This window comes from Centropristis striata, chromosome 21 (assembly GCF_030273125.1).
Source record: "Centropristis striata isolate RG_2023a ecotype Rhode Island chromosome 21, C.striata_1.0, whole genome shotgun sequence".
NCBI classification, from domain to species: Eukaryota; Metazoa; Chordata; class Actinopteri; order Perciformes; family Serranidae; genus Centropristis; species Centropristis striata.
In genome coordinates, this window is record NC_081537.1 from 5,818,685 (window position 1) to 5,841,933 (window position 23,249).

A 23,249-nucleotide genomic window follows, 5' to 3' on the forward strand; every position below is an offset into this window, starting at 1 on the left:
TGGTGATGTGATCTGAGAAGTCCTTCCAGGTTGACAAGAATCGGACGGAGACGCCGGTGTGAAGCTGGAGCTGCACCACTGCCTGACAGAACAATTAAACAATAATCTTTCATTTTTAATCTTTAAACCAGGGGTGTCAAACTCAAATTACCTGGGGCTGCTGGAGGCACTATCAAAATGATTTTAAAAAAGACACAAAATTACTAAAAAAAAAGACACAAAATTACTAAAAAAAAGACCCAAATGACAGAAAAAAAAACAAATTACTTAAAAAAGACACAAAATGACCAAAAAGACACAAAATGACAAAAAAGACACAAAATTACAAAAAAGACAGAAAGACCGAGAAAAAAAAACACTAAATTACTAAAAAAAAAGACACAGAATTACCAAAAAAAGACACAAAATTGTTTTTTAAAAGACACAAAATGACCCAAAAGACACAGAATTACCAAAAAAGACACAAAATTGTTAAAAAAAAGACCAAAAATTACCCAAAAAAGGACAGAATTACCAAAAAATACACAAAATGACTAAAAAAGACACAAAATGACCAAAAAGACAAAAATGACCAAAAAAAAAGACACAAAATTACAAAAAAGACACAAAATTACCAGAAAGACACAAAGACAGAAAAAAACACTAAGCTACAAAAAAAATACACAAAATGACCAAAAAAAGACACAGAATTACCAAAAAAGACACAAAATTGTTAAAAAAAGTAATTAAAGGGACCTTCCACACAACATGGTAAAGTGCCATTCATATAAAACTCACATTAAACTTTCATATCAAGGTGGGGGCCACAAAGTATCGTCACAAGGGCCGCAATTGGCCCGCGGGCCGCGAGTTTGAGAGAGATTTTTGTCAAAATTGGTCAAATTTAGTTTGGTCAAATATAGTTTGTTGATACGTATTAGAGCAGGGATTCCCAAAGTGTGGTGCGTGGACCCCTGGGGGTGCATGAGCTGCTGCTAGGGGGTGCGCAAGATGAAAAATGTAATGGCGGTCTGATAATGACACAATTCATTTTTTTGCCCCCCACACAATAAAGACGTGTATTATTAATTAATAAATACAGGCTATTCAATTTTGTGTAATTTTTTTGTTCATTTTTGCATCAATTTTTTGGTTGTTTGGTAATTTTTACATGTATTTTTGGTCAATTTGTGTCTATTTTGATAATTTTGTGTCATCTTTGGTCATTTTTGTATCTATTTTTGGTTGTTTTTGATCTTATAATGAAGCGTAGAAGAAGTTATCTTCTTGTTCTAGTATAATTTTTGTTCAACGCAGCTCAAAATGTTATAACATTTTCCCAACTGATCTGCTTTCTGCCTCTGATCCTGAGCCTGTCATCGTCCTCCACCTTCAATATGGCTATAAAAAATCTTATTGCATTTTCTTTTTGAAGGTGTGGGGGAATTGGGGGTGCGTCAACCCGGTTGGGACATAGAAGGGGGTGCACGGCTAAAAAAGTTTGGGAACCGCTGTATTAGAGCATAGTATGGCCAGATATAACAGGAAAACACCATATTTGGGGATGTCCAAAATTTGGTTGAAGAGCCAGACAAGCTGCCAAGGCTGCAACAATAAGCCAATGCAAAAAACACTCGATGTTTCCAGTAAAGTCAAAGCGAATTTAAAGCAGAATTTTGAAATGACGCAATAAAGAAATTAGGGACGTTTCCATCAACTGGTTTAGAGCAAATAAACAAAGCTGCATAAACGTTCTTTGGTCTAATGTAACATGTGAGACACGTCCACTGTGTCTTTAGTGGCATCATTGAACTTGCTGCGATTCGTCTCTGCTTATTTCAGCGAGACAATGCCACATTCTGCATGTTCCAGCAGCTGAAACACTGGGCTGCCTGCAGAGCAGACCTGTCTCCCATGGAAACCGTTTGGTGCATTATGAGGCACAAAACAGGACAACAGAGCCCAACAGAGACCAGGGACTGATCACCAGCTGAAGTCTCATATTAAGCAAGAACGGGAAAGAATTTCACTTCAAACCTTCAACAGTTAGTGGCCTCAGTTCCCAAACACTCACTGAGTGTTGTTAAGAGAAAAACTGATGTAACACAGTGGAAAACATTCCCCTGTCCTGACTTTCTGGAACGTGTAGCAGGCATAAAATTCTGAATAAATTTGCAATAAACAATAAAGTTTATCACTCGGAACAGTTTTCAATTGAATTTATGTCAAAAATAAGCATAATCGCACTCTGTTCTACTTAGACAGCATCCCAATTTTTGGAAGGGCTGTATATTATAAAAGGTAAAATGACCAAAAAGCCACAAAATGACTAAAAAAATGTCAAAAAAAAGACACAAAATTACAAAAAAGACACAAAGACCAAACACTAAATTACTAAAAAAAGACACAGAATTACCAAAAAAAGACACAAAATTATTTTTAAAAAAGACACATAATTACCAAAAAAGACACAAAATTGTTAACACAGTGGAAAACATTCCCCTACTCCTGACTTTTTGGAACGTGTAGCAGGCATAAAATTCAGAATAAATTTGCAATAAACAATAAAGTTTATCACTTGGAGCAGTTTTTAATTGAATTTATGTCAAAAATAAGCATAATCGCACTCTGTTCTACTTAGACAGCATCCCAGTTTTTGGAAGGGCTGTATATTATAAAAGGTACATACCACTAATCAGGTAAATGAATGGTTCTTTTAAGGGGTGTCAAACTCTGGCCCGTGGGCCAAATTTGGCCCGCAGTGTAATTTTATTTGGCCCACGAGGCAATACCAAATTATTATATTATTATTGTACTATAAAAGCTGGTATTATACGGCGCATTTACCGCTAATACTAGATTTATTATTGTTATTTTATTTTTAAATGTATTAACCTGTTGAAAAACTTTATTTTGATATTTAAATCAGAAGGATGCAAATAGAAAAGAGGCATACGATTTTTATTTAATTTTTATTTAATAAATTAATGACATTGATGTGTTTTTTATTTGAAATTTGATTTTGCATGTCTGCAGTATTTAGTTATATATTGTATGTTTATAAGCGTTGCTGGTTCCATATTTAATGTTAAAGCAAAACATGTTTGGTATATATTAAAAGGTTTATTTGTTCAATGTTGGCCCGCGATTTTATTCAAGTTTTAAATTTTGGCCCATTGTGTATTTGAGTTTGACACCCCTGTTTTAAGGTATTCTTGTTCAGAATTCAGGTATTAAACAGGTTTAAAGAACATGCAAACATCACAGGTATCCCTTCATTTATACCACTTCAATTGGTGGCGTCCTGATCAGATCATGTGACGTTTACAAAAAAACCAGGTCACATGGAGCGCTGCTATCAACTTCACTCCAAAGTACAGACTTTGAACTTTCTCACAGTTTTTCTTTGACATTCCTAGCTCATGTAAAACCAAAGATATGAACGTTTTAATTTGATAGTACAGAAATATTTGAGCGTTGATGTCGCTCTCTGTAATTTTGCACATAGTTTATTTTGAAGCGTTGCAGCTAACAAGGGACTCTTTAGTATAAAGTTTTATTATATTGAATTTTTTGACTTTTTATATGTACATATATGGATCGTTTGTTTACATTTTCAAGTTCCACAGTTAATTGAGCATATTTGTGGTTTTTATCGTAGTAAATAGTGTGATTTTTCAACTCGGATTTAATGATTTTTGGGCTCAATATGTTGATAAAGTAGGTTAAAGCGAGAAAATAATTGTCAATTTACAGACTTGATACAGACTATGATAGTTTTAATTTGATAGTACAGAAATATTTGAGCGTTGGTGTAGCTCTCTGTGTCATTTCACACAAAGTTTGTTTTTGAATTGCAGCTAACAAGGAAGAAAAGCCGATAAATATACGTTTTTATGGGACTTTTTTGTATATAGTTTTATTATATTTAAAATTTACCTTTTTATATGTTCATATTTGCATCCTATGTTTACATTTTCAAGTTCCAAATCAAATAGTAAACACACTCTTAGGCTCCTTTTGAATAAAGGGTGGCTTTCCTTTTTTTTCTTTTTTGTTAAATTTTAAAAAGGTGATTTTAAGCCCTTACAAATCATGCAGAGAATTCAATAAAACATACATTTTTAGATATTAAAAAGTCCATTCATTTTCCATTGACACTTCCCTAAATCCAATTTTATTAAAAAAAATATGGCAACACTTTACAATAACCAACTAAGTGATGTTTATAGATGGTTTATAGACCAATTATTAACCATTTAAAAAGTGCTATACATATTTAATCTTTAAATGTTTTCAACCAATTTCTTAAAGGTATATGAATCATTTCAAAATCATTAACATACTAAATATGGTGTTAAAAATGTTATGAGTGCAACTAAAACAATAATAAACTTTTAATTATAATTTATAATGTTTGTTAATGGTAAAGTAACAATAAAGTTACATCTATTTGCCATTTATAAATGATTTAGTTAGTTAAACATTAATAAATGATGTATTTACCATTCTAAATGGTCTATATACGGTTTATAAGTGATGATTAAACATTAATGAACTATCTGTTTACCATTTATAAATGATGGTTATTGTAAAGTGTTACCAAAAAGACACTAGTGATGAACTACTGCTAGCTGACTTACCTCCTCTACATCAACTTGTGACACCTCCGGTAGCTCCTCAGCTCCTCCTTTGTTCCTCCTCTTCTTCGCTGCTCCTCCTCCTCGCTCCTCACCCACCACTGCCTTTCGAAACTGCTTCTGACTTTTTGACTTCTGGGATCTGAGGACAAAAAGTGAACAATATTTTTCCTCAGGACGTCCCTTCGCCTGGTTTCCCCTCGACACACTCTGCTGACTGAGATATCTGACAGGCTCAGGTTAGCTTACAAGCTATCTAAGAGCTATTCCTTGTCTTTATTTTTTAAATATTTAATGGAGTGCTATACTTCACAATGTTGTACACATTCACACTTTATCCTCTGCCTTCATCTAATCAATCAGCCTTCTACTGACACACACAGAGGAGCTGAGTGATTCAAGGGTTCATCCTCAGTAGATTTAAGGCTAATAGAAAGACAAATTCTTGCTGAAATGATTGGTTGATAATTGAACCATAAACTGCATATAAATAATGGACGCTGAACAAGACATTTACTGAACAAAACGTTCAAATAAACTGTCATTAAGTGAAAATACAGTGAAAGGGTCAAAGTTATGAGACCAAACCGCTAAACGTCCTTTTTTATATCTATATAACGATACGATAACTATATAACGATTGACATGTTGCCGTGGATACGCATTGTTCTGCTTCTCTCCTGATGACGGCTCGCCTTGTTAGTGACCTGTCAATCAAAGGTAGCCCCGCCCCAAATCATACGATTCTTTATGTTCTATTTTCTTCTAAATGGGGCCATTATTTACACTATTAACATCAGATTGTCTTGAAGAAGATTTTTTATTAGTGATTGAGACCATAGTGAGAAGTTTTCTCATTTTGCATTGAAATGAATGGACAGAAATGTTTCTGCAGCCAAACTTAGCGCCCCCTGCTGGAATTTTGGTAGAATGCAGCTTAAGGCACTTCCTGGTTTGCCTCCCTGCTCAGACCAGGAGGTTGCCGCCTGAATTAAACAGAAAATGCATCCACAATTTACATTACTGATTAATCATTTTTATCTCTCTCTCCATTTTGAAGATCTGCTGTTTTATGTAATGTAATGTATCGCACTCTAAAGATGTCACCTTAAGGTTTTGGCAAATTATCATGGCCATATTTAATTGTCATATGACATTTTATAGACCAAACAATGAATTGAAATGGATGTCATCCTTCCCTACTTGAAGTATTTCTCTAACTCGATGACCACCAGGCTGAGGATCTTGTCGGGGTGATGCCTCAGCTGATCCTGAACCCAGGACGTCAGAGTTGGACCGCATCCAGAGCTGCCAAGCCTTTCTTCCTGCAGTAGAAACACACACACACACAGAGAGCAAACAGAATGATGTATTATTGAAGGCTAACACAGAAGTTAGCATCACCGTGGGTTCTATTGAACGCCTTTGGGATTTTTGCATTGGGTTTTGGATCAGTACGGAAAATAAGTCATGTGGCAAACACATGTTTCCGATGATAAATGTAACATTATAAAACAAAAACAAAACAGTGTTAATTTCACCTCTCCTCTCTTTTGTAGTTCTCTATACTTTATAGATGTGTGCTTTTGCTTGCTTTACTTATTTAGAATAAATACCTTTTTGATTACAAATGCTGTCTATTTAATGTTGTACATTATGAACGATATGCTGGCCTCTGCTGTGTCAAGAATTCACGATTCCTTCAACCATTACTAAATATTAATACAATAATTTGCTTATAATTATGTTCATGATTAATAATCATATATTCCAAATTGATAGTTTAGTAACTTTATGAGACTGATTTAGGTGAATTGGCTATATTTTTCTGTTCTTACAGATGGTGCCCCAACAAGCTATGACTTAGAGCAAATCAAGTCATATTTCATCCCTACATATTTGGTATCCTTATTGGAGGAAAAGCATTTATGATAACGCCCTTTTATTAACATATTTGACGCCCTGTGCAAGGTCATCATTTATTCATAAAAAAGCCATCCTTAATTCCCAACATTAATGGTGACCCGTGTTGGAGGCAATTTGTATCTGCAACCAGATACCCGACAACAGATTCCTGTCTTATGCTGCTGTATCACCAAAATGTCCCCTCATGGATTTATAAAGTATGTCTATGTCTGCACAGTCCTGCCTGTTGCTGCTGCCCTCATAATATTATCTTTATTATGGCCACTTGTTGTAGCTCTTCAGAATTGCTAATGTGTGATTATGTTGATGGAACCATCTGGTTCATATTTAATGGAAACATTACTGTCTGCTCAGCTTTATGATCATTACAGTGAACTCAACTCTTAATACTTATACGGACAATCTTGTTTGTTGTAGTTAGTGTTTCTAAATTGACAAACTTCTTATTATTACTGTAATTATACTACAAATCTTACAGCAGTTTATACAGTAATTAAGATTACCTCTAACTTTACTAGCTGCAACACATTAATAATTATAAACAAATTATATATGATGTGATTTTCTTTAATGCTGCATTTGATACTTATCCATCTGTTCTGCTCTTACCTCAGCTCTATCCTGTTGCTCTTTGTTTTTACAATGACCATAGCGACATTGTTAAGGATTACAAGTACTTGGGAGTGTACTTAAACAACAAACTGGACTAAGAACTCTGAAGCTGTCTACAGGAAGGGCCAGAGGAGACTGAGGTCCTTTAACTCTATGGAGTCTGGGGCTATTTTGTCCATGTCTTTGTTAGTCTTTTTGTGTCTTTTTTGGTCATTTTGTGTCTTATTTTAGTCATTTTGTGTCTTTTTGCGTCTTATTTTAGTCATTTCGTGTCTTTTTGGGTTGTTTTTTTTGTCATTTTGTGTCTTATTTTAGTCATTTTGTGTCTTTTTTAGTGTCTTTTTTTGTCATTTTGTGTCTTCTTTATTTTTTATTTTTGGTCATTCTGTCTTCTCATTTTGTGTCTTTTTTTTGGTCATTTTCTGTCCTATTTTAGTCATTTTGTGTCGTATTGCGTCTTATTTTAGTCATTTTGTGTCTTTTTGGGGGTTTTTTTGGTCATTTTGTGTCTTATTTTAGTAATTTTGTGTCTTTTTGTGTCGTATTTTAGTCATTTTGTGTCTTTTTGTGTCTTATTTTAGTCATTTTGTGTCTTTTTAGTCCTTCAGTCCAAAATAAAATGTGATTTTGAATCTTTTTTTACTTTCACTGTCATGCTCAATAAAGACATATAAGAGGGTTCCATCCAGTTCTATCATTTTATACTAAATATATCTGACCTTGTCTCCAGTTTTACTTGGTATATCATCATCAAACTGAAACTGGCCTCATGGAGTTTACAGCCAGAACTTTAGAGGTAAAAAAACTTTAAAGCAGCTTTTCTTAGTTTTACCCTTTGTGTAGTTACTGCAGTTAGACTTTGTAGGGCAGTAAAGTGTTCAAATGTTTTCTCTTCTCTTGTCATTTCTGTCTGACTAGTCATTTAGGAGCTGCTGTGAAGAACACAATTTCCCTGCTGGGATTAATTAAGTTTTTCTATCTATTTCTATCTATCTATATTTTCCTGTTAGGTAATTAAAGTTACATCTTATTTTGATTACCAACCTGGATGTGGCCATGGATCAGAGTGATGAAGTCATCAACTGTCATCTGCATCACAACATGGGCCTCTGGTTCACACGCTGCTGCATCATCAGGCTGGAGGGACAGACAGAGATCAGTACTTCAATATGCATTACTGGATATTTTGGTGCAACAGCAGGACATTCTCACAGAATATCTGTCCTGGAAAATATCACAGTTTCACAGTATAGGGTATTACACAATTATTAATATTACTGTTTTTGAACAAACTTTACTAGCATTCAAACGTGAAACAATTTTTTATGTAGGCATGTGTAAAAGGCCTATTCATTTATACTGCATAAATGCACATGTAAACTGTAAAAAATTACCTTTGGAAGTCAAGCAAATCATCACAAAGTCATGCACACACTAATGATAATGATAAACCCTTGTAAATATAAGTGTACAAAAGAGATTTTGATTTTTCATTGTATTAAAAAACACAATCATCCTGTTCTTAAAGCCATTTGATAGTTTTAATAGATTTTACGGTGAAAAACTGCTAAACCATGACAGTAAAATGATAAATGTGTTAATTCAATTTCAGTAACAATGAAACACCGTAAATGTATAAATCAGCCAAAACAGTATTTTTAACATTTTCTCTTTGAAAATTACATTACTCCACTGTAAAATACACTGGCACCGTGTTTGTAACAAAAATATACTGTAATATATATACAAGCCATCACTGTAATTTTTGCATTTATTTTTTGTAAAAATACTTTTTCTTACTGTTAAATGTACTAAACACCATATCTAAAACAAAAATATACTGTAGTATTTAATGGTAAAATCTTTCATTTATGCAGCATTTATGAAGTATTTTCTTGTCGGTTATATGGCAGAACAGCGTTTCTTTTGATGGAAATCTTTTTAGTTTTTATGTTATGGAATAAAATGGCAACCTTAAATGTGAAATCAATAGTGCTAATATAATTTTACCGTAATATTAGAAAAAGTTGCACTGTATTTACTACGGTAAACTTCTGGCAACCACAGCTGCCGTTTTTTTACCATAAAAACAACTTTTTTTTTTTACAGTGTACATGGTACAATAACACTGAATTTTTATTTCATGGTATACTGTTTATGAGGCGGTACTACACAACACATTATAAACAACAACAACAACAAGACTCAAAAAATAGTTTCTCATTCTCAACCATGAATTAGAGAACGATGTCACAACAAATTGACAATTATTTATTCATGCTTCACCTTATATAGAACACAACAATGGAAAAACTAGGGTGTGTGTGTGTGTGTGTGTGTGTGTGTGTGTGTGTGTGTTATCACCTGTGCACAGGGAGCCCTCCTCATCCAGCTGACACTGCGTGGCAGAGCTTGTTTCTCGATGGCGCAGCTACAACCCAGAGCCTGCACCGACGCCAGCAGAGTCCCGCCTCCTTCCAGCTGTAAGAGAGCTGCAAACACAAACACAAACAAACACTTCATCAAGTCTGCAGCAAATACATGATGAAGCTTTAATAACCCTCAAATCACAGCACATGGGCTTTATTTGCAGTAAAAATTAACCTTCAATAAATTTACAGTCACCCACTGGGCATTACTAATCTGTGTATCATTCGTTCTTTCCATTTTCAGTTGGCAATCAAAAATCAAATAATGAAAAATTGACTGGTTATTTTGTTTGTTATTTGTTTTTTATTATAACACAAAAAATACGGGGAAAAAAACGCTTGTTTTTTCATATTTTAAAAATATGAAATGGATTCCTGGTGCCCATTTTTCCATTTCATATTTAACCGCTGGAAGCAGTATAAAAAAAAAAAAAGACACAAAATTACTAAAAAAAGACACAAAATGACAGAAAAAGACACAAAATGACAAAAAAAATACACAGAATTACCAAAAAAGACATAAAATTCTTAAAAAAGAAACAAAATGATGCAAAAAAAGTTTAAAAAAAATGACAAAAACGACACAAAATTACCCAAAAAAAGACACAAAATTACCAAAAAAAGACACAAAATTACCAAAAAAAAGACACAAAATTACCAAAAAAAGACACAAAATTACCAAAGAAGACACAAAATTACCAAAAAAAAAGACACAAAATTACCAAAAAAGACACAAAATTACCAAAAAAAGACACAAAATTACCAAAAAAGACACAAAATTATTTTTAAAAAAGACACATAATGACCCAAAAAAGACACAAAATTAAAAAAAAAGACACAAAATGACAAAAAAAAAGACAAAATTATTTTAAAAAAGACACAGAATTAATAAAAATGCTTGTGGTGTACCTGGGTCCACAGCCACCACCATGTGCTTGATGCACTCCTCCGGCCTCAGGGCCTTGGCTGCCTCTGCTTGAGCTTTCTTCTCCGCTTTCTGTCTCTCTTGCTCCTGCCGGAGCAGCTCCTTGCTCCTCTGCTGCTCCTCCCTGGCCTGCCTCTTCCTCAGGGCCTCCTCCCTGGAGGTGCTGACCTCCTCCGGCGTGCGCTTGGCAGCTTTCCTCTTGGCGTGAGAGGCGTCTGTCCACCTCTGAGGGAAAGTGTCCACCGCCTCATCTGGCCGGTCTGAGCCCCCGCCGCCCCCCGCCGCTCCCCCCTGATGGACGCCGTTCTGGCAGGAGAGCTGTGCGGCGGCCAGGTTGGACGGCGGACGGCGCTCGGCATCTTTCCCATTCCTGACGGTGGAGGAGGTGCTAATCACATTGTCCTGTCTCTGTTTGAGTCTCTGAGCCAAAGGGACAGAAGGTGCATCGTCTTCAGAATCGCTGCTGATCATCATGACATCAGCAGGTGCGCCTGCATTGACCTTCACTGCTGCGTCTTCTGCATCAGAGCCATCGAGGGCGACCACGTCTGGTTTCTCCGTGTGGTGTCGACGAGGCTGGAGGAAGTCAAACACAGGAAACTCCTCATCGAGGTCACTGGAGAAGTCACTGCAGCTGCCCATCTTCTTTCATGTCCAAATAAAAGTTACTGTAGACGAAATATGAAGCAAGAATGATTATTGGATCATTAAGGATCACGCTATTCTTAGCACCAGGGTTATTATAGTTAATGAAAACTAGCGACATAACAAAAATTAGAATTTCATTTTTTTATTAGTTATCATTATGATGTAACCTTTAACCCTTAAAACAAAGTCTGAAATCTCAAAAAAGCCTTTAAAGAAGTGAGGACCGGCCGAAATGTCCTCACTTTGCAAAAATGTCCTCACTCTGTTGGTTAAAAACGTATTCCGGTCCTCATTATGTAGGAAGAACAAGAACACACACACACAGCAAGGTTATAATAGTTTTGGATTTTTCATTAGTTTTAATTTCGTTGTGATTTTTTGTTTTCAAATTCAGTTAGTTTTAATTCGTTTTTAGAGTGAGTTTGCTGGTTTTAATTCATTTTCATTTTTTTGGAAAATGCTTAGTTTTAGTTTAGTTTTTATTAGTTTTAGTGTTACACTGCAAAAAAAAAACACGAAGCTTACCAAGTATTTTCTTCTTATATCTAGCAATAGTATCTTCATTATGTTGTTTTGAGTATAATTTACCTACTGACCATAGCTTTATGTGCTTATTTAATTATCTTATTGTTTAAAGATTTCTTTTTAGGATTGACATTGTGAGCTTTTTCATGCTTTTCAAGCTATTAAACCATTGAATAAGGTGAGTTTTTACCTAAAATATTGGCATGTAGTTTAAATGCTATTTCAAAAGCATTTTCTATCCACCAAAACATGCTCTTTTCAAGTATTGCTGACTTATTTTAATGTCACTACAGTTGGGCTATTCAATGTCAATGAGATATGAGGCAAGAATGATTATTGGATCTTCAAGGATCACGCTATTCTTAGCACCAGGGTTATTATAGTTACCGAAAACTAACGAAATGACAAAAATTAGAATTTCTTTTTTTTTTTCGTTAACTGAAAAAAAAAGTTTTTTTCATTAGTTTTAATTTCGTTGTGATTTTTTGTTTTCAAATTCAGTTAGTTTTAATTCGTTTTTAGAGTGAGTTTGCTGGTTTTAATTCATTTTCATTTTTTTGGAAAATGCTTTGTTTTAATTTAGTTTTTATTAGTTTTAGTGTTACACTGCAAAAAAAACATGAAGCTTACCAAGTATTTTCTTCTTATATCTAGCAATAGTATCTTAATTATATTGTTTTGAGTATAAATTACCTACTGACAAGAGCTTTATGTGCTTATTTAATTATCTTATTGTTTAAAGATTTCTTTTTAGGATTGACATTGTGAGCTTTTTCATGCTTTTCAAGCTTTTAAACCATTGAATATGGTGAGTTTTTACCTAAAATATTGGCTCCGATTGAGAGTTTTATTTGCATGTAGTTTAAATGCTATTTCAAAAGCATTTGCTACCACTAAAACATGCTCGTTTCAAGTATTGCTGACTTATTTTAATGTCACTACAGTTGGGCTATTCAATGTCAATCCTAAAAAGAAATCTTTAAACAACAAGATAATTAAATAAGCACGTAAAGCTATGATCAGTAGGTAAATTACACTCAAAACAAAATAATTAAAATACCATTGCTAGATATAAGAAGAAAATACTTGGTAAGCTTCATGTTTTTTTGCAGTGTAACACTAAAACGAATAAAAACTAAACTAAAACTAGGCATTCTCCAAAAAATTAAAACTAATTAAAACTAGCAAACTCACTCTAAAAACCAATTAAAACTAACTGAATTTGAAAACAAACAATCACAAACGAAATTAAAACTAAAACTAATGAAAAATCCAAAACTATTATAACCTTGCTTAACACCAGACTTGCTTTTATTTCTGTCGACAAACACCCCACCAAGCTTCATTCAGAAATCAGACAAATTTAAGATTATTGTGTTAGCAAGCAATATACAATATCCAAAAGATCATAGCCTAGACTGCACATGAAGTCAAAGTATTCTGCTTAATTCGGGGTATAGATAACCCCCAAAACAGAACTTATAGTAGTGAAATTGTAAACAAAGTGAAGTGTAGTAAACGTAGCTGAAGTGGTTTTACTCACCTTCTATGAAATCTTGCATACAGATGCGTGTTCATTAAGAGGTAAGGTACTAAGATAAAGCTTTGGTACTTGTACTGACCAGCTGTAGCTTGTAATAATGTATTAAGCTCAATAAACAGCACTTTAAGAACAAGTTGTGTATTTTCTTTCTGCAGGAGAGCTGATTTGAACTCCCGCCGGGGTTGCCAGTATAATGTTGCATTCAGGATTATAGGAAAAGGCGGGACTTCCGTTAACCGCAGACAGTCATTTAACACCATAGACTGTAATTAAATAAGGTTAACACACATATTTGAGTTTGTTTTCATCAAAGAGTAAAAGTAATGTTAGAAAACAATAGAGAACACTTTTGTTTATTTGTGTAACATGGCAACATTGCATTTGTAAGAGTTAATCCAGAGTTGTGTTTAGATATCTCCCATACATATAATCTTACAAATCTCCAAACAATTAAAATATTATTTGTTTGAAGTATTTTCTTAATTAAGCTGATGTAAGCGTTTTTGATTACATTTAGCTACAACTTAAGCACAGAAAAAGCCAACTTGGGAGCTAGTTAATGATGAACAGTACAGTGTGTTGTCATTGTTTCTTGGGGACCATGAACGCAGCAAAAGTATCCGGATGTGACGCAAATGACGTATATCGTTCAAGATGGCAGCGCTGGCGTCCTTGATGCTCCAGTCCAGAGCAGGTATTTATATTTAAAGTAGTATTCTTAAACGTTCTTCGTTAATCTCCAAATTGCTCGTGTGGACTCGTGAAGCTTGTTATTCATCCTCAGCAGTTAGTTCTGTGCTTTCTGTAAACATAAATACAACATATTAAATGTGTTACATGCTAACTTAGCTAACTAAGGTTAGCCTCACAGCAAGAGGGTCGCCGGTTCGACTCCCGCCTGCGGCTCTCCTGTGTGGAGTTGCATGTTCTCCCCGTGTCAGCGTGGGTTCTCACCGGGCAGGGCCAGATTAACACTTTGATGTAACCTTGGCAACAATAATCAAGGGCCCCATCATCACGACCCCAGAATCACCATAACCTGGCAAAATACAGAATACATTATAGATAGATAGATAGATATACTTTATTTATCCAAAGCTGGGAAATTACAGTGTAGCAGCAGCATTACACACAGAGACAATGACAATTAAATAAAAAGAACAATCTAGGCATACTTCAAGCAATAAAATATAAAATACAATAAAAATACAATAAAATATAAAGTGTCTAAAGAAGGAGTATGTATTAAGGAGTAGAATATAATTCCAGTGCAGAATAAATATAAATATACAGTATAAAAATGTTGGTGCTATGGAACAAATAAGGTGCAATGAACAGTGTGCATAAAAAACACATAAAGTGCATAACGAACGGTATGTAATAAACCAGGCTATTTGTTATTGTACAGTGTGATGGCATGTGGCAGGAAAGATTTTTTTTTTTTTTTTTACAGTAATATACAGTTAATATATGCAATATGGTCTAATTCCATATCACATTTGAAAATTTTATTGATATATTTTTTTATATCGATATATCACCCAGCCCTAGTCTACGCTCGCTAATTATTGTACAGATGCTGGTGCCAAGAGTGAGAACTGAGTTAGGTAAGAAAGCTTTTAGTTAGGCCCCTTTATCATGGAATAGTTTGCAAAAGGAATTGAAATTGTCTAAATTGATCACAATCGGTGAATTTAATTCGATTTTAAAGGATAAAGAAATAATTTCCCTTGGTTAGTGTGACTGCTCTTAAAGTCTCTACTGAGGCTTCTTTGTTGTTGTTGTTGTGATGCTGTATTTAATTGTTTATGATAACTGGGGCTGCGATATACCGATATAAAAGATATATCCATATTTTTAAAGGTGATATGGATTTAGACCATATCGCATATCGATATAGTTCAATTTGTTTTTCTTATTGGCCTATTTTATTTCACAGGCTATTTTTATTTAAGATTTTTTTTTAATGTGCACTTTATGGAGCTTGAATATTTTCACTTTAACGGTTTCAATAAAACTACTTGTGACATTTCATATTTGGCTTTTGACTCTGAATGAACATTTGCTCTCACTTTGACATAAAAATATCTGGATATATATCATATATCGATATTCAGCCTAAATATATCGGGATGTGACTTTTGGTCCATATCGCCCAGCCCTAATAACTGTGTTTAAATGTTGTAACCTGTCTCTTTTTTATGCTGCTTTCTTGGCCAGGTCTCTCTTGGAAAAGAGATTTTTTTTTATCTCAATGAGACTTTTACCTGGTTAAATAAAGGATATATATATAAATATTTAGGAGTAAATTTACATGAATATCATCTTCCTGCTTGTTTCAGGTGTGTTGCTACCTGGTCAGACGTCTCTTCTCCACTCAGTGAGGTTTGCATCTAAGAAGGCTGGTACCAGCAGTAAGAACTTGGGCGGAAATAGCCCTGGTAGAAGATATGGTTTCAAGAAACAGGATGGTAATACATTGTTTTAAACTACTTCCCATAAGTTCTATACTGCCCTACAAAGTCTAACTGCTCAGTTTTATCATTTCAGGTGATCTAACATTCCTTCTCATTTTGTCACAAGGTCATTTTGTCCATGCGGGTAACATTCTTGCAACACAGAAGTTGATGAGGTATCACCCAGGAGCAAATGTAAGTTACACTGTCTGCATCAAATAGTGTTGATCGGGTGTTGTTGTGTATTAATGTGAAGATGTATTAAAATATCTGACATATAGCACTTTAAAGGAACACTCCACCGTTTTTTCATATTAAAACATGTTATTCGGTCAAGTAAGACGAGTTGATACAGACTTCTTGCGTCTCAATGCATGCACTCAATCGCCCTGGCACGCGGCGCCACTTGGCTAGCACTTAGCTTAGCCCAGTTCATTCATTAGGATCCAAACAGATGGACAGTTAGAAGCGACCAAACTCCTCCACGTTTTCCCTATTTAAATACAGCTACACGAGTAGTTAAACGACCAAGTATGGCGACACAAAATTTCAAAAGTAATATCATCACTCCTGAAAAATCTTCTCCCCTCAGGAGTGATGATATTACTGCGCCAAGTCGAAGTGCTCCCAAGTGCTATTCCGCCATACATTATAGTTCTCCTTTTTATCCGCTTAGAAAAGCGGCACGTTTTATTTTGTGTCGCCATACTTGGTCGTTTAACTACTCGTGTAGCTTGGTTCGAACAGCAACTGCCTAGTTTTCCTATTACTTGTACTATTCTACCTAATGTTCGTGCGTAAGGTCTCTTGCTTTCCTGTTATTGTTCCAAATGGTGCAGTGGGATCAGGGCCGGCTCTAGCCCATTTGGTGCCCTGGGCGAGATCCATTGGTGTTGAACAGCTCCGCTTACTGTTTCACGGAGGGTGGAACTCCCGTTTTTGTTTGCCCATGGTGCCGACCAGGCTATATATTACAACTGTCTGTCTATATAATTATTAACTTACAAGTCAATACGCAAAGAAGCACAGCTGGAGACCGCTAACAAAGTTAGAGACAAGAGAGACGATGAAAGTGCAAACCCCGCGAAAAATGTGCTTAACTGTGTTAAGCTAGCGTTGGTTTATTTCAACCTAGCTAGCAAGCTAATACAAATTAAACATCTTCACACAAAACGTCATTTAAAAAAAGATTGGGACTTCTTCTCCTCCTCCTCTTTTCTTCTCTTTTGATACTGCGCAATGGAGAGCTTTGGTGGCCGTTTCATCTTGCAAGAAAAATCAAAACATAACGTGTCTGTCACTTGACGTGTCCTGACCTCTGTGACAGCGATCTGACCGTCTAAAGGGGGGCAAGGCAATGATCTGTGACGGCGATCTGACCGTCTAAAGGGGTGCAAGGCAATGACCACACGTCACGTGACGCAGCAGCACAAGTTAGATAATGTCATTGTTTATCTGTTTCTTTATTTTGTTAATATTTATTATTTTTAAGACAGAACACGAAGCGAGGGCGACAATCGGCATCGAAAATTATTATTGTTTTTTTTTTCTCCCTCGAGGGTGACTGGCGGCGCCCCTCCAGCATATGGCGCTCTAGGCGACCGCCTATGTCACCTATGCCTAGAGCCGGCCCTGAGTGGGATTTCCTAAATCAGAGCTGCTCATATCTTAATCAAGCAGGAGTTTCCTGAAAAGAGAGTGTGACTGTTGGTCAGATTTCTGTGTTTGTCAAAACATTTGTGACGCATATATAAACTGCTATATGTCAGATATTTTAATACATCTTCACATTAAACCTCTGAAGTCCAGGAGATTTTGGTTCAAATTTGTCAGTTATTACATTTTCAGGTTCTACAGGGCTGCCTTTCTAGAAACTTTTGTTGCAGTGAACGGATGAATCATCAGACTGGACGCGTTGCGAATTTTCGCGTCGCGTTACTCGCGTGAGTAGTTGAATTTACTCGCGTCACTCACGCGAGTAAATAACTCGCGAATTTTCGCCCAAGAGACTATTTAGCGCCAAGTAATTCCCTCCATTTCATTCTGTCATCAACCATGACAAGCATAGCGTCCCTGTACCTGCTCTGGAAGTCCGAGATACGTCGGAAAACACGCCGTCGTGTCTGGGTGAGTGACATCATCCGGAGGTGCACTCAGCACGGAGAGTTTCACCGGCTTCTCCAGGAGCTGCGGTAGGAGGGTGATGATGTGTCAAAAAGCTAGGGAAGCCCACAGACCGCAACAATAAGTTTCTCCTCCATTTTTCCGGAATAGGCGGGTTCCCAGGATGCATGACGTCACTGTCGTCCAGAATCTCAACGCTCATAGGCTGTCCCGACACAGCGTCACGCGAATATTTCGCCAAAGTTGAATTTATTGAACTCACGCGAATTCGCGTTATTTCATTCGCGGCATTCGCGTCGCGCGAAACCCGCGATTCACGCCACCGGCAAAAATTTGCGTCTATTCGCGTGTTTGCATTGACTTTGTATGTAATGTTGTCGCGCGAAATATTCGCTACGCGTCCGGTCTGAACACACGGTTAGATTTTCCACTACAGCGCAGTGAAAATGTACACACTCTCATTGTGCATGTCATCCTGCCCTGTTCTGCCTGCAGGTCGGCATTGGCAACAGGAGGACGCTGTACGCTCTGGAGGACGGTTACGTCAGATTCACTAAAGAGGTCTACATCCCTCACCCACGCAGCTGTCAGGTCACCACCATCCTCACCAGGCTGCCGAGAGGAGCTGTGCTCTACAAGACCTTCATCAGCGTCCAGCCACTCAAACAGGAGGGCAAGTTTAAACTTGTGGACATGGTCTAAAACTGACTGGACTGGACTAGGACAGCATTGTCTCCCAGGCTTTCTTGCGGTGTCCAGGATCAAGAAAGATCTTTTTTTTTTTGGACTGGTTTCCAGAGATCTAAGTGAAGAGCAGATTGTCGACTCGTGGCCTCTCTTTGGCTTTCTCTCTCCATAATTATGTCATATACACTACTGGTCAAAAGTTTTAGAACACACCAACTTTTCCCGAATTTAATTGAAAATGATGCAGTTTATTGTCTCAGTCTACTCTGAAATGAATGCACATTTAAAATTCTTTATTGAGCATGATAGTGTTTTGAAAATAAAAAAAAGATTCAAAATCACTTATGTTGAGCTAAAGGACTTAAAAAAAGACACAAAATGACCAAAAAAAGACACAAAATGACTTACAAAGACATGAAAAGAATTCAAAAATGGACAAAATAGCCCAAGACTCCATAGAGTTAAGTTGTTAATCCACTTCTTGTTCCCTGAAAAAGGCCTACTTGTATAATTCTGAAATGTACATTATTTTCCAGTTTTGGTTAACCTTACCTTTTTTATTTACCTCTGGCAGTTCACCACTTACCTTTGTACCCTTTCAAGCTGTTCATTTGACTTGAACTGCTTGAATTTCAATAAAAAACTGGAAAAATTGGGGTGTTCTAAAACTTTTGACCGGTTGTGTACTCTTTTGCTCTCTTTAACCTGAAGTTCAACTGTCACACATGGATTTTCATTTTCTAAACAAAACATAAGTTATGAATAAAAAAAGCTGAATAAAACTTGCATGGAAAATCATTTCCAATGACATGTTTTGTATTCCACCTTTAGAGGGAAGCTACTTCATATTTTTTCTGTGGTCTAAGAATGTTGGTAACGGTTCGTACGGGTGCTTGAAATCCTTGAAAATGCTTGAATTTAAAAGTTGGGTAACACTTTACAATAACCATCATTTATAATGATGTAAACAGATAGTTTATTAATGTTTAATCATCATTTATAAACCGTATTTAGGTCATTTAGAATGGTAAATACATCATTTATTAATGTTTAACTAACTAAATCATATATAAATGGCAAATAGATGGTATGTTAATGTAAGTTTATAGTAACTTCCCCATTAACAAACAATTACATTAAAACTAATAGTTTATTAATAGTTTTAGTTGAACTCATTATTACATTTTTAACACCAAATAAGTATGTTAATGATTTTGAAATGATTCATATACCTTTTTTTTTTTAATTTACCATTACATTAAATATGTATAGCACTTTGTAAATGGTTAAAAATAGGTTTTTAAACCATCTATAAACATAATTTAGTTGGTTATTGTAAAGTGTTACCAAATGTTGTATTTTCAAGGTTTAAAAAGTGCTTGGATTTTGGATAAAGCTTGAAATTCTTCCTGTATTTCTCTTGTAATCTGACTATATCCATCTATAGATTATAGATAATCACATGTTCAATGTAAAAAATAATGAGTAGCCTATCTGAAATGAAGACCGTTCCTTAAAGTGTAACACCATCACTGTTGGTATGGTTACGTGAAATCTCCCCCTTTTAGTATGTAAGTACTCATCTTTTTTCTTTTTTGGTCATTTTGTGTCTTTTTTGGGTGATTTTGTGTCTTTTTTTAAATATTTTTGTGTCTTTTGGTAATTCTATGTATTCTTTGGTCATTTTGTGTCTTTTTTTTTAGTAATTTTGTGTCTTTTTTTTTAGTAATTTTGTGTCTTTTTTTGGTCATTTTGTGTCTTTTTTGGTCATTTCGTGTCTTTTTTATGTAATTTAGGTTTTTTTTCTGTCATTTTGTCTTTTTTTAGTAATAGTTTAGTACGACTAAAAGTGTAATACCATCGCTGTTGGTATGGTTACGTGAAATCTCCCCCTTTTAGTATGTAAGTACTCATCTTTTTTCTTTTTTGGTCATTTTGTGTCTTTTTTGGGTGATTTTGTGTCTTTTTTTAAATATTTTTGTGTCTTTTGGTAATTCTATGTATTCTTTGGTCATTTTGTGTCTTTTTTTTTAGTAATTTTGTGTCTTTTTTTTTAGTAATTTTGTGTCTTTTTTTGGTCATTTTGTGTCTTTTTTGGTCATTTCGTGTCTTTTTTATGTAATTTAGGTTTTTTTTTCTGTCATTTTGTCTTTTTTTTAGTAATAGTTTAGTACGACTAAAAGTGTAATACCATCGCTGTTGGTATGGTTACGTGAAATCTCCCCCTTTTAGTATGTAAGTACTCATCTTTTTTCTTTTTTGGTCATTTTGTGTCTTTTTTGGGTGATTTTGTGTCTTTTTTAAATATTTTTGTGTCTTTTGGTAATTCTATGTATTCTTTGGTCATTTTGTGTCTTTTTTTTAGTAATTTTGTGTCTTTTTTGTCATTTTGTGTCTTTTTTTGGTCATTTTGTGTCTTTTTGGTCATTTTGTGTCTTTTTTGGTCATTGTGTCTTTTTTATGTAATTTAGTTTTTTTTTCTGTCATTTTGTCTTTTTTTAGTAATAGTTTAGTACGACTAAAAGTGTAATACCATCTCTGTTGGTATGGTTACGTGGAATCTCCCCCTTTTAGTATGTAAGTACTCATCTAAAACATGCAATTTACAACAGGTGTAAGATACTGGAAAAGCTTGAAAATTTACCTAGAAAGTCCTTGAAAAATGCTTGAATTTGACCACTGCTTAAGTGTACGAACTCTGTGGGGTCTGTGCAGGCTGAATTTGAGTTGCTGATACAGCAGTAAATGTCTGTGTCCTCCTCTGGTCTATGAGTCTGGAAGAAGCACACTGCACATGCTTCATGTACCTCTTCATTTATTTGCTGACTCACACTGTCACATTTTCCTTTTATCGTTTCACCAACTTTTCCACCATGGCCAGTAGGAAAATGTGCATAAAAACTGGTGAATGAAAAACACCAAATGAATTATGAAAGATGTTATACATGACACAGGGGCACCGAGGGAAATGTTCTGAGAAGAATAACACTCATTTGGATATTTAAAAAAGGAAAAAACAAATTCAATCAGCTCAAAATCCATCTGCCATTCATTGTCTATGGAGCAGTTTACCACACGGAAAAAACTGGAGTGACATTTACTTTAAAAAAGCTAGTTTTTCCACACAGAAAGTGTTTGTAATCTTTACTCAGGCTGTTTCTAAGTCATATTTATTTAATAGAACCACTTATTATTTTTTTTTATGAAAATACACAAGTAAATTGCAGATTCACTGATGTCCCTCCATACATTTTACTTGGAAATATCAACTAATTAAGCCAATTAACTGGTTTAGTGAATATTACTTGGTTCAATTTACATACAAAACTGAGGACACATAATAACAAACAATCACTAAGTAATGCACTACATGAAAAACTGATATTTTAAAGTAATAGCACTAAATTCGTATTTCTTTGTAGAATTTATATAGATGATTAAAATAATAATTACAAGGCAAAAAAAACATTTTTTTCAGTGCACTTTATACCTCATGACAGGACAAAGTCTGAGACTTTCAGGTTTCTGGCTTTAAAGGAGAGAAACTGATTGAAATTTCCAAGGAAAATGAGGTGTTATGCCATATTACTGATTATATGCTGTATGTACTAGTTTTATATTTAAACATCTTTTAATTTATTGACTTAAGTTTCGTGTCAAGGCTACTATCATGGGTTATATTAGCACTCAGGTCAAGTTAAAGTTTATTTATAGAGCACATTTAAAAAACAACCTCAGTTGACCAAAGTGCTGTACAGTTATTAAAATAGAATACATCATACACAAATAGGTATAATAAAAACAATGAAAAACAATAAAATAGGTAAATGTTGGTAACTGTAAACTACTAACCTACTAGAACTATAACTTATCACATTATAACGTTCTAAATTATATTATTACAACATGAAACGTTTTACGTTGTTACATGATAACTTAGTATATCTTTAGTATGCCTATTGAGAACGGATGAGTTGATGAATATGGTTCATTTATTCTATTTGAATAAGTTCTCCTTTGTGTTAGGGTTGAGTCGAGGCGAGGTTCTGCTGTTATTGACAACTGTGGTATAACACCATAAATAAATGTTCTCTGCTAATGACTAATGAAAAATCTAAAACTTTTATAACCTTGGTGTGTATGTGCTGCTGCTGCAGGAGGTGTTCACTTAGCATCTCTGTTTGTTTACAACAAGCACCGGACACTCTGTGTACAGTTAACGATGCCGGTTAATTCAAGATCGCTATGTTTATAATCAACGATAGATGCTGTGCATAATTAGCCATGCTGGTTTGTTTATGATCAGCGGCGGTAGTTTTAGTTTTTATTAGTTTTAGTGTTAGTTTTAGTTTTTTGTAATGGGGTATTTGTTGGGTGGGAGATTAAAAGAGGTCACAGTAAATTTTGCCTTTATTTCCTTTGCCTCATCCATCTTCATTATGTATAAAAAAAGTTGCCAAAGACGAAAATGAAGCACATTTTCACTATAATTTTGGTTCGTTTTAGTTAGTTTTCTAACCACACAATACAGTTTCAGTTAGTTCATTATTTATCTTTTTTTAAACATAAACCTAATTGTAACTTGGACCCTTAAAACAAAGTCTAAAATCTCAAAAAAAAAAAAAAAAAAAAAGTGAAAAAGAGAGGACTGGCCGAAATGTCCTCACTTTGCAAAAATGTCCTCACTCTGTTGGTTAAAAACGTGTTCCGGTCCCCACTATGTAGGAAGTACAAGAACACACACTTCACACATTG

The 23,249-nt window shown here is 35.0% G+C and overlaps 2 protein-coding genes across 3 annotated transcripts in view; one reads left to right on the top strand and one right to left on the bottom strand.

The window, feature by feature from the left end:
- eme1 (essential meiotic structure-specific endonuclease 1) overlaps window positions 1-13,434 on the bottom strand; it is a 17,359-nt gene extending 3,925 nt beyond the window's left edge. The window contains exons 1-7 of the mRNA XM_059324850.1: window positions 13,228-13,434; window positions 10,496-11,179; window positions 9,522-9,649; window positions 8,202-8,294; window positions 5,823-5,944; window positions 4,623-4,761; window positions 1-82 (exon numbers count right to left, since the gene is read on the bottom strand). The exon at window positions 1-82 is cut by the window's left edge and continues 34 nt beyond it. Of these exons, the coding sequence (XP_059180833.1) occupies window positions 1-82; window positions 4,623-4,761; window positions 5,823-5,944; window positions 8,202-8,294; window positions 9,522-9,649; window positions 10,496-11,153 (1,222 nt within the window). The 5' untranslated portion in view covers window positions 11,154-11,179; window positions 13,228-13,434. The remainder of the gene's footprint in view (window positions 83-4,622; window positions 4,762-5,822; window positions 5,945-8,201; window positions 8,295-9,521; window positions 9,650-10,495; window positions 11,180-13,227) is intronic.
- A 377-nt stretch (window positions 13,435-13,811) lies between these two features.
- mrpl27 (mitochondrial ribosomal protein L27) lies at window positions 13,812-18,832 on the top strand. 2 transcript variants are annotated; one of them, XM_059324757.1, is made up of 4 exons: window positions 13,812-13,921; window positions 15,570-15,698; window positions 15,811-15,878; window positions 18,303-18,832. In XM_059324757.1, the coding sequence occupies exons 1-4, from the start codon at window positions 13,882-13,884 to the stop codon at window positions 18,507-18,509; spliced, it is 444 nt and encodes a 147-aa protein (XP_059180740.1). In that variant the 5' UTR covers window positions 13,812-13,881; the 3' UTR covers window positions 18,510-18,832. The 2 variants fall into 2 exon arrangements, with proteins under 2 accessions (XP_059180740.1, XP_059180741.1); XM_059324758.1 differs by lacking the exon at window positions 13,812-13,921 and adding an exon at window positions 14,789-14,834.
- Window positions 18,833-23,249: the final 4,417 nt, after the last annotated feature.